Genomic DNA, 11,405 nt, shown 5'->3' with positions numbered 1-11,405 from the left:
TGTTGAAATGTTTTATATATTACTACACTGTTGGAGCATTTTGTCCTTTATACAAAGTGTTCTGTTTGGGGCAATTCCAATGCAACCACTCTCAATATTTTCAAGCATTGTGGTGGCTGCATCATGTTATGGGTGTGCTTGTAGTCGTTAAGGACTGGGGAGTTTTCAGGATAAAAATAATCTGAATGGAGCTAAGCACAGGCAAAATCCTGGAGTAAAACCTGGTTCAGTATACTTTCCAACTTAAACTGCGAGATTAATTCACCTTTCAGCAAGACAACAACCTGAAACACAAGGTCAATCTACACTGGAGTTACTTATCAAGAAGACAGTGAATGTTCCTGAGTGGCTGAGTTACAGTTTTGACTTAAATCTACTTGAGAATCTGTGGCAAGACCTGAAAATGGTTGTCTAGCAATGATCAACAACCAATTTGACAGAGCTTGAAGAATTTCTTTAAAGATTGATGGGTAAATGTTTACAGAATCCAGGAGTGGAAAGCTCTTCGAGAATTACCCAGAAAGACTCACATCTGTAATCGTTGCCAAAGGTGCTTCTACAAAGTATTGACTAAAAGGTGCGAATACTAACTGTATTTAATTTTAAATACATTTGTAAAAATGTCTTAAAAAACGTATTTTCACTTTTTTTTCATTATTTTGTGTGTAGATGAGTGAGAGAGAAAAAAATAACTATTGAATCCATTTTGAATTCAGGCCGTAACACAACAAAATGTGGAATAAGTCAAAGGGTATGAATACTTTCTGAAGGCACTGCAGGTATTACAGACTGGGTCAGGGAGAGGTGCACGTCCTGGTAATCCGTCTGGCCCTGCAGCCTTACTCTCGATGGTACAGCTGTAGAGCCTTCTACGGGTCCGGGCTATGAATACTTTCTGAAGGCACTGCAGTTAACTTAATCAACATGGTTTATGATACATTTAGTGTAGCAATCCCACTTTAATATGATGTAATTCAGATTTTATTAGGCTGCTTTTTACAGCCCTCTTTTACATGCCGTTCCTGTTACTCACAGAGGTTTGACGACACCAGCTATCCTAATGCTGGAATAGAAACCGTGATGCGACAAAGAGAAAGGTTTGAGGCGGGGTTGGTTGATATAAGGTATCCCTTCCCTTTAGACCTTAGGGTGGGCCAACTCGGGTTAGGCTTTCCTCGGTTTAGGCCTTCCTCGGGTTAGGACTTCCTCGGGTTAGGCCTTCCTCGCGTTAGGCCTTCCTTCAGGTTAGGCCTTCCTCGGGTTAGGCTTTCCTCGGGTTAGGCCTTCCTCGGGTTAGGCCTTCCTTCAGGTTAGGCCTTCTATTTGGGTTAGGCCTTCCTCGGGTTAGGCTTTCCTTCGGGTTAGGCCTTCCTCGGGTTAGGCTTTCCTCGGGTTAGGCCTTCTATTTGGGTTAGGCCTTCCTCGGGTTAGGCCTTCCTCGGGTTAGGCCTTCCTTCGGGTTAGGCCTTCCTCGGGTTAGGCCTTCCTTCGGGTTAGGCTTTCCTCGGGTTAGGCCTTCCTTCGGGTTAGGCCTTCCTCGGGTTAGGCCTTCCTCGGGTTAGGCCTTCCTCGGGTTAGGCTTTCCTCGGGTTAGGCCTTTCTTCGGGTTAGGCCTTCCTCGGGTTAGGCCTTCCTTCGGGTTAGGCCTTCCTCGGGTTAGGCTTTCCTCGGGATGGACCTTCCCGTCAGTGTACCTGTGCTGGGTGTTACCTCCACTGGATCTACCTGCCATGCGTTGTTTGTAACTGCCCTGATTATTTCCGTTGCTGGGTGTCTGAGATCAAAGTCTTCAGGCCATAAAGGGGTGCTGGCTGTGCTGTGTTGGCATAGCTCACTGTCCTCCTGTTTCCTGGTTCACAGTACTGTCTCTTTTATTTCTCTTGGACGGACTGGACAGGACAGACAATTGAACAGTGGCTGGGGACTGAACTGTCTACAGGACCAGGGAGAGCTTTCTAATAGACCTCTACAGCCATATAACCTCTACAGGTAAGACATGGGCTGCTATAGTGGGTGGTTTGAACCGTATTTGTCTTAACTTAATGGGATTTAAATGGGATTTGATTCTTAATGGGATTTAAATGGGATTTGATTCTTAATGGGATTTAAATGGGATTTGATTCTTAATGAGATTTAAATGGGATTCGGATTCTATTGAATCATTTGATTTCATATGAGACAGTAAAACCTAAACTTAAATTCAATTTATTGGAGCAGGAATCACAAGGCCTTAACCATCAGCTGTCACAATGTGTCAATATTGTTTTACTGTAAAAAGGGAGTGGTCTTGGCTGACATGGCAGCCATTTTGTACCACTGATATATTGTCTGTATCCAAAATGTCACACTATTCCCAGGATAGTGCAATACATTTTGACCAGGGTCCAATAGGGCTCTGGTCAAATGTAGTGCACTTCGTAGTGCACTTCGTAGTGCACTTTCTACACAATATGGTTTCATATACACCTGTGTTTTTTCTCTCTAAATCTATAGATTGGAGACGAGACATTTTTTAATCATGGTGGTTTTGAGGAAGGTAAGATACCTATTGCTTGTATGATTAGTAACAAGATCTATCCTCAACATTGTCTTTGACAGAAAATATGTCACAGACTGAATTTAAACATTATTTCGGGAGAGTAGTTAAAAGGATTTGAAGCAATGTCTTTCATAGCATGTCTGTGTAGGTGAATTTTCCATAGTTTTATCTCAGTATGGAGTCCAGTATTCTTAGTATTGAATATGTCCATCCCCCCTCACCCCCCAGGGTGAATGGGTGTGGGTAGACTCCGGGCAGGGAGTGGCCATCGGAGCTGAGGTCAAGCTGACCGACACTGGAAAGCTGCAGCTCTTCGATGATGAAGGAAAGGTACTGTACCTAGTTACCTGTCCAATACCTACCTGTACCTCCTAACTGTCTACTGGAAGGTACCTAGTTACCTGTCCAATACCTACCTGTACCTCCTAACTGTCTACTGGAAGGTACCTAGTTACCTGTCCAATACCTACCTGTACCTCCTAACTGTTTACTGGAAGGTACCTAGTTACCTGTCCAATACCTACCTGTACCTCCTAACTGTCTACTGGAAGGTACTGTACCTAGTTACCTGTCCAATACCTACCTGTACCTCCTAACTGTCTACTGGAAGGTACCTAGTTACCTGTCCAATACCTACCTGTACCTCCTAACTGTCTACTGGAAGGTACCTAGTTACCTGTCCAATACCTACCTGTACCTCCTAACTGTCTACTGGAAGGTACCTAGTTACCTGTCCAATACCTACCTGTACCTCCTAACTGTCTACTGGAAGGTACCTAGTTACCTGTCCAATACCTACCTGTACCTCCTAACTGTCTACTGGAAGGTACCTAGTTACCTGTCCAATACCTACCTGTACCTCCTAACTGTCTACTGGAAGGTACCTAGTTACCTGTCCAATACCTACCTGTACCTTCTAACTGTCTACTGGAAGGTACTGTACCTAGTTACCTGTCCAATACCTAGTTACCTGTCCAATACCTACCTGTACCTCCTAACTGTCTACTGGAAGGTACTGTACCTAGTTACCTGTCCAATACCTACCTGTACCTCCTAACTGTCTACTGGAAGGTACTGTACCTAGTTACCTGTCCAATACCTACCTGTACCTCCTAACTGTCTACTGGAAGGTACTGTACCTAGTTACCTGTCCAATACCTACCTGTACCTCCTAACTGTCTACTGGAAGGTACTGTACCTAGTTACCTGTCCAATACCTACCTGTACCTCCTAACTGTCTACTGGAAGGTACCTAGTTACCTGTCCAATACCTACCTGTACCCCCTAACTGTCTACTGGAAGGTACTGTACCTAGTTACCTGTCCAATACCTACCTGTACCTCCTAAATTTCTACTGGAAGGTACTGTACCTAGTTACCTGTCCAATACCTACCTGTACCTCCTAACTGTCTACTGGAAGGTACTGTACCTAGTTACCTGTCCAATACCTACCTGTACCTCCTAACTGTCTACTGGAAGGTACTGTACCTAGTTACCTGTCCAATACCTACCTGTACCTCCTAACTGTCTACTGGAAGGTACCTAGTTACCTGTCCAATACCTACCTGTACCCCCTAACTGTCTAATGGAAGGTACTGTACCTGTCCTGTACACCTGAATGTTTTTGTGAAATATTGTAATGTGTAATGTCCTCTTTTTGTGCGTGTTTCAGTTGACTCTTTTGCCTTGAACCACTCCACAAAATAACTTCCCATGAGGACATTTATTTAGTCTTTTTTTGGTTATTTGAAGTGAAATGAAGAGTTGGATGTTTTTTTTTGTTTTTTTTTTGTCTGTGAAATCTTTGGCCTCAGAATGAAATATTTCTCCTGATATTGTGATATATTGTGATAGTGTCATTGATCGTTGCAGGAGCATGAGATCAACAAGAAGAAAGAGGATGGTTTCCGGCCCATGCACCCTACGTCTGTTAACGGAGTGGACGACATGATCAGACTGGGAGACCTCAACGAGGCCGGGCTCCTCAGGAACCTCCTGGTCCGACACAAGGATGGGATCATCTACGTTAGTATATTACATACATATATTGTGGTGTACTATGTAAATTATTTAGTCCCTATTCATATCATTGTATCTGTAATCCACCCTACTAAGTTCTTAAAACAATCATTGCCCCCCAGCTGGAAATAGCATGTGCAAAATGGTACAAATTATGCCTTTGTTGATAACAACTCATAAGGAAGTTGCAGAGATGTGTGAGGTAGAGTCAGGTAGAACCAGGTAGAGTCAGGTAGAGTTCGGTTAAACCAGGTAGAGTCGGGTAGAACCGAGTAGAGTCTGGTAGAACCAGATAGAGTCTGGTAGAGTCTCGTAGAGTCATGTAGAGTCTGGTAGAACTGGGTAGAGTCTGGTAGAACCAGGGAGAACCAGGTAGAGTCTGGTAGAGTTCGGTTAAACCAGGCAGAGTCAGGTAGAGTCAGGTAGAGTCGGGTAGAGTCTGGTAGAGTTTGGTTAAACCAGATAGAGTCAGGTAGAGTTCGGTTAAACCAGGCAGAGTCAGGTAGAGTCTGGTAGAACCGGGTAGAGTCTGGTAGAACCGGGTAGAACCGGGTAGAACCGGGAGGAGTCAGGTAGAGTCTGGTAGAACTATGTGGAGTCTGGTAGAACCAGGTAGAGTCGGGTAGAGTCTGTAAGAACCAGGTAGAGTCTGGTAGAACCAGATAGAGTCTGGTAGAACCAGGTAGAGTCTGGTAGAACCAGGTAGACTCATGTAGAGTCTGGTAGGGTCATGTAGAGTTGTGTAGAGTCTGGTAGAACCAGGTAGAGTCGGGTAGAGTCTGGTAGAACCAGGCAGAGTCTGGTAGAACCAGATAGAGTCTGGTAGAACCAGGTAGAGTCTGGTAGAACCAGGTAGAGTCATGTAGAGTCTGGTAGGGTCATGTAGAGTTGTGTAGAGTCTGGTAGAACCAGGTAGAGTCGGGTAGAGTCTGGTAGAACCAGGCAGAGTCTGGCAGAGTCTGGTAGAGTTTGGTTAAACCAGGTAGAGTCAGGTAGAGTCTGGTAGAACCGGGTAGAGTCTGATAGAACCGGGTAGAGTCTGGTAGAACCGGGTAGAGTCTGGTAGAACCGGGTAGAGTCTGGTAGAGTCAGGTAGAACCACATATATTTTTATTGACAGACCACTGATCATAAGTGATCAAACATTATGCAAAGACTCAACGGTCATCTTCTTGGTTAAAAAGAACCCCATTCACAATAGATGATATATAACTAGTCTGTTCATGATGACTGGTGGTTTACGCTCTAATGGAGACTCAGCACAGTATTTCTCTCTGACTGAAGTGAATGCTCTGTCTGTGACAGATAGATAGACTTTGCCCTGTAGTTAGGATAATCACACTGGTGTTTGTCTCCATAGAGACTAATGTTCCTCTTATGTGTTGAATGAGAACGTTCCGGTGTTGCCCTGCCAACACCCTAAACCACTGTTTGTCTGCTTGCTTTCATGAATCAGGACTTGTTATAGAAATATAGACAACAGGGGACGATGTTTGGTTTGATATTTTATATGTGGCTTTCTAACCTTTATAGATAGTAGGTTTTAGTATCGTAACTGAGTAAAAAAAAAGAAGACACAATGCAAATGTTTTTATTTCAATTATTAAATCATTTCTTACTTTACCGTAATAACAAACACAAAAACAAACTATTTTTCAAGCAAGACTTTTGCTAGGACTGTCTGGGAGTGGTCTGAGTGGGAAGGGGGGGGGGGGAAACTAGTTGTTATTGGCAGAGAGGTTTGGAACTGTCGATATTATTGGTCAATGAGTCAATTTACTGCCTGGTGACGTCGCCATGGATACTCCCGAGACTCCCGCCCTCATGCAGACCTGCTGATTAGAAGGTCCAGTGTAGATTGTATTTTCAACCAGCAACTGTCAGGAAATAACACTGATTAAAAAAATAAAAATAAATGCTGTGGTACAATATGAGATAAAACACAGATAAATAATACTAACTGAATTCTGACTGCACTAGGCCTTTAAATGTCAAACCATTGGTTGTCTGGTTGTCATGGTATCTGGACAGTAAATCATGAACACTTCCTTGACTGAGTAGCCTCTCTGCGCTGTGTCCTGTCTGGAGGAGGTTGTATAGCCTCTTTCTCAGGCAAGCGAGACTAAGGGTTATACTGTAGCATTACTGAATGTTGTTTTAATGGAATGGTGTTGTTGGACACACACTCTTTTCATCAGTAGTGCCACGTTCTGACGGATAACGTCTCTCTCATTCTCACACAATAACAGACACTCACACACACGCTCACATCACCCATCTCAGTACCACTGCGTGTGTGACAGCCACAACGTTCTCTGTGTTGTTTCTAGACTTACACAGGCTCCATTCTGGTGGCAGTGAACCCGTACCAGCTGCTGCCTCTCTATACTACAGAGCAGGTGCATCTGTATACGGACCGCCGGCTGGGAGAGCTGCCGCCACACGTCTTCGCCATCGCAGACAGCTGCTTCTTCAACATGAGACGCAACAAGAAGGACCAGTGCTGTGTCATCAGGTCGGAGAGGGGGAGAGGGAGGGAGGGGAGGGAGGGGGAGAGAGGGAGGGAGGGAGGGAGGGGGAGAGAGAGGGAGCGAGGGAGGGAGGGAGGGAGGGAGGGGGAGAGAGAGGGAGGGAGGGAGGGAGGGAGGGAGGGAGGGGGAGAGAGAGGTGAGGGAGGGAGGGGACGAGGGAGGGAGGGAGGGAGGGAGGGAGGGAGGGAGGGAGGGGAGGGAGGGGGAGGGGAGGGGGAAGGGAGGGGGAGGGGGAGGGCCAAGAGGTTGTACACATAAATCAGTTCAACGTCTAGATTTGGTGGGGTTGTCAACTCACTTGATTTCAACGTGAAATCAATAACAAAAACACGTAACATGTCATTGGGTTCAAAGGTCAACCAGTGGCGGTTTTAGCAGGTCGGTCATGTTGGGGGGGGGGACAACAACAAAGAAGGATCCAAAGCCCCTGCACATTTACATTTAAGTCATTTAGCAGACGCTCTTCACCACGTAAACACTAAACAACAGACTCTGTAACGGTGACAAACTGTCAGTGTCCCAACAGAACTGCCTCACTCAAGAAAACAGTCTGTGTCTGTATGCAGCTTTATTAACTCAATGATATATATATATATATGTGTTTACATGGTTTGCAAACTGATATGTGACACGTATGCCAAAATAACATGCAATAAAGCCCCCCCCCCCACACCCCCAAAAAATACATATTTATAATCTGCCCCACCTTCCCTGAATTTTTTAAAATTGTACCTTTATTTAACCTTTATTTAACCTTTATTTAACCTTTATTTAACCAGGTAGTTGAGAATGACGGGTCGCCACTGAAGACAACATTGGCTTTTTAATAAAAAATAAAAAAATATGTTGATTCAAACGTCATCATATTGATTTTCTTTGGTGGGAAATCAAAGTGGAAACAACTTTTTGATTCAACACGTTTTTTGTTTGTTGCCCCTGTGTGTTTGGGGGGGGGAGTAACTAGATTTGAGAAATCCAGGACCATACACCATGATAAAATCAACTAGAAGAGTTAGACTGTAATAGCCTTTAAAAAAACAACGTTCCCTGTGTGTTTCAGTGGCGAGTCTGGAGCTGGAAAGACCGAGAGCACCAAGTTGATGCTGCAGTTCCTAGCTGCTGTCAGCGGACAGCACTCCTGGATAGAACAGCAGATTCTGGAGGCTAACCCTATATTGGAGGGTAAAGGCTTTGGGGCTGGCGTAAAGAGCATTTCATTTGATTTGATTTGATTCATGCGTTCATCAGGCTTGGATCTTCTTGCACCAGAATAATCAATGAATGTGATTTCAATCTGTTCTCCCTGTGGACATGTGGTCCCTTTCATAATGACATTTTTATTTTATTCACTACCTTACAAACATATTTTAACTTCTGCTTATTCTTTCAGCCTTTGGTAATGCCAAAACCATCCGCAATGACAATTCCAGTCGTTTTGGGAAGTACATAGACATTAACTTCACTAAGGGCGGGGCCATCGAAGGGGCTAAGATAGAGCAGTACCTCTTGGAGAAGTCTCGCGTCTGCAGACAGGTAGGATTTATATCCATACATACATTTACATCCATGAGAGAATGTCAATAAATATGTGTTACAATTAAACAGGGGTGTGACAGTTAAAGGGGTGTGACAATTAAAGGGGGTGTTACAATTAAAGGGGGTGTTACAATTAAACAGGGGTGTTACAGTTAAAGGGGGTGTTACAGTTAAAGGGGTGTTACAGTTAAAGGGGGTGTTACAGTTAAAGGGGGTGTTACAATTAAAGGGGTGTTACAGTTAAAGGGGTGTTACAGTTAAAGGGGTGTTACAGTTAAAGGGGTGTTACAGTTAAAGGGGATGTTACAGTTAAAGGGGTGTTACAGTTAAAGGGGGTGTTACAATTAAAGGGGTGTTACAGTTAAAGGGGTGTTACAGTTAAAGGGGTGTTACAGTTAAAGGGGTGTTACAGTTAAAGGGGGTGTTACAATTAAAGGGGTGTTACAGTTAAAGGGGTGTTACAGTTAAAGGGGGTGTTACAGTTAAAGGGGTGTTTGTTTGTCAGGCCCCTGAGGAGAGGAACTACCACATCTTCTACTGTATGTTGATGGGGATGCCAGCTGAACAGAAGAAGATCCTGTCTCTAGGCAACGCCTCCGAGTACAACTACCTCACCATGGTAACAACACAGACATATACACAGAGTGGACAAAACATTATGAACACCTGCTCTTTCCATGACACAGACTGACCAGGTGAATCCAGGCGAAAGCTATGATCCCTTATTGATGTCACTTGTTAAATCCACTTCAATCAGTGTAGATGAAGGGGAGGAGACATGTTAAAGAAGGATTTTAAAATTGTGAGGCAATTGAGACATGAACTGTGTGTGTGCCATTCAGAGGGTGAACGGGCAAGACAAAATATTTAAGTGTCTTTGAACGAGGTATGGTAGTAGGTGCCAGGCACTGGTTGGTGTCAAGAACTGCAACGCTGCTGGGTTTTCCCACACTCAACAGTTTCCCCGTGTGTATCAAGAATGGTCCACCACCCAAAGGACATCCAGCCAACTTGACACAACTGTGGGAAGCATTGGAGTCTACATGGGACAGCACAATATTAGGAAGGTGTTCTTAATGTTTGGTATACTCAGTGTATATGCTAATAGTTTGTATTTACATGTATTGTGTTTATGGACCTGATTGGTACTACTACCAACACCTGGGATAGTGCGCGCTAACCAAGGTCGCCAGGTGCACGGTGTTTCCTCCGACACATTGGTGCGGCTGGCTTCCGGGTTGGATGCGCGCTGTGTTAAAGAAGCAGTGCGGCTTGGTTGGGTTGTGTATCGGAGGACGCATGACTTTCAACCTTCGTCTCTCCCGAGCCCGTACGGGAGTTATAGCGATGAGACAAGATAGTAGCTACTAAAACAATTGGATACCACCGAAATTGGGGAGAAAAAGGGGGGTAAAATTCACACCAAAAAAAACAAAATAACGATGAAATAAAAATGAACAGTGCTTCTGTATGAGTTGTGAACGGATAATTGTTCGTTGATGTAAATGGAGACCAGATCCAAAATGCATCAGTATCATCCTCGTTCTGAGCCTGGTTGTTGTCCTTCTGCGTTGTCAGGGTAACTGCACCAGTTGCGATGGGCGTGATGACATTAAGGAGTACGCCCACTTCCGCTCGGCCATGAAGATCCTGATGTTTTCTGAGAATGACTCCTGGGAGATCAACAAACTGCTGGCCGCCATGCTGCACCTGGGAAACGTCCACTTTGAAGGTCGGGATCAGGGAGGAGAGGAGAGGTTTATATCTATGAAGGTCAGGATCAGGGAGGAGAGGAGAGGTTTATATGTCTGAAGATCATGATCAGGGAGGAGAGGAGAGGTTTATATGTCTGAAGATCAGGATCAGGGAGGAGAGGAGAGGTTTATATGTCTGAAGGTCAGGATCAGGGAGGAGAGGAGAGGTTTATATGTCTGAAGGTCAGGATCAGGGAGGAGAGGAGAGGTTTATATCTATGAAGGTCAGGATCAGGGAGGAGAGGAGAGGTTTATATCTATGAAGGTCAGGATCAGGGAGGAGAGGAGAGGTTTATAGGTCTGAAGGTCAGGATCAGGGAGGAGAGGAGAGGTTTATAGGTCTGAAGGTCAGGATCAGGGAGGAGAGGAGAGGTTTATATGTCTGAAGGTCAGGATCAGGGAGGAGAGGAGAGGTTTATATGTCTGAAGGTCAGGATCAGAGAGGAGAGGTTTATACCCTCAGGGAGGGTTTTATAATTTTGCTCTATTCACCCTATCCTTGCATCTCTCTCCCTAGGATTGGGACTTTACCCCAACCCCTCTCTCCTGGTCTAGGACTGGGACTTTACCCCAACCCCCCAACCCCTCTCTCCTGGTCTAGGTCTGGGACTTACCCCTCTCCTGGTCCCCTCTCTCCTGGTCTAGGACTGGGACTTTACCCCAACCCCTCTCTCCTGGTCTAGGACTGGGACTTTACCCCAACCCCTCTCTCCTGGTCTAGGACTGGGACTTTACCCCAACCCCTCTCTCCTGGTCTAGGTCTGGGACTTTACCCCAACCCCTCTCTCCTGGTCTAGGACTGGGACTTTACCCCAACCCCTCTCTCCTGGTCTAGGTCTGGGACTTTACCCCAACCCCTCTCTCCTGGTCTAGGACTGGGACTTTACCCCAACCCCTCTCTCCTGGTCTAGGATTGGGACTTTACCCCAACCCCTCTCTCCTGGTCTAGGACTGGGACTTTACCCTAACCCCTCTCTCCTGGTCTAGGTCTGGGACTTTACCCCAACCCCTCTCTCCTGGTCTAGG

The 11,405-nt window shown here is 45.2% G+C and overlaps 1 protein-coding gene across 4 annotated transcripts in view; it reads left to right on the top strand.

The window, feature by feature from the left end:
* Nucleotides 1-1,657: 1,657 nt before the first annotated feature.
* The window catches only part of LOC123996531 (unconventional myosin-VIIa), a 69,001-nt gene continuing 59,253 nt past the window's right edge, over nt 1,658-11,405 (top strand). For all 4 annotated transcript variants that reach the window (XM_046299932.1, XM_046299931.1, XM_046299933.1 and 1 more), the window contains exons 1-9: nt 1,658-1,989; nt 2,494-2,536; nt 2,768-2,869; nt 4,412-4,564; nt 6,889-7,073; nt 8,150-8,271; nt 8,480-8,622; nt 9,131-9,244; nt 10,204-10,357. In XM_046299932.1, coding sequence (XP_046155888.1) covers nt 1,673-1,989; nt 2,494-2,536; nt 2,768-2,869; nt 4,412-4,564; nt 6,889-7,073; nt 8,150-8,271; nt 8,480-8,622; nt 9,131-9,244; nt 10,204-10,357 — 1,333 coding nt within the window. In that variant the 5' untranslated portion in view covers nt 1,658-1,672. The remainder of the gene's footprint in view (nt 1,990-2,493; nt 2,537-2,767; nt 2,870-4,411; nt 4,565-6,888; nt 7,074-8,149; nt 8,272-8,479; nt 8,623-9,130; nt 9,245-10,203; nt 10,358-11,405) is intronic.

The sequence above is a fragment of the Oncorhynchus gorbuscha genome, linkage group LG15, assembly GCF_021184085.1.
Source record: "Oncorhynchus gorbuscha isolate QuinsamMale2020 ecotype Even-year linkage group LG15, OgorEven_v1.0, whole genome shotgun sequence".
Taxonomy (NCBI): domain Eukaryota; kingdom Metazoa; phylum Chordata; class Actinopteri; order Salmoniformes; family Salmonidae; genus Oncorhynchus; species Oncorhynchus gorbuscha.
The sequence above is the reverse complement of the archived record's forward strand: the minus strand, read 5'-3'. Positions and strand labels throughout refer to the sequence as shown.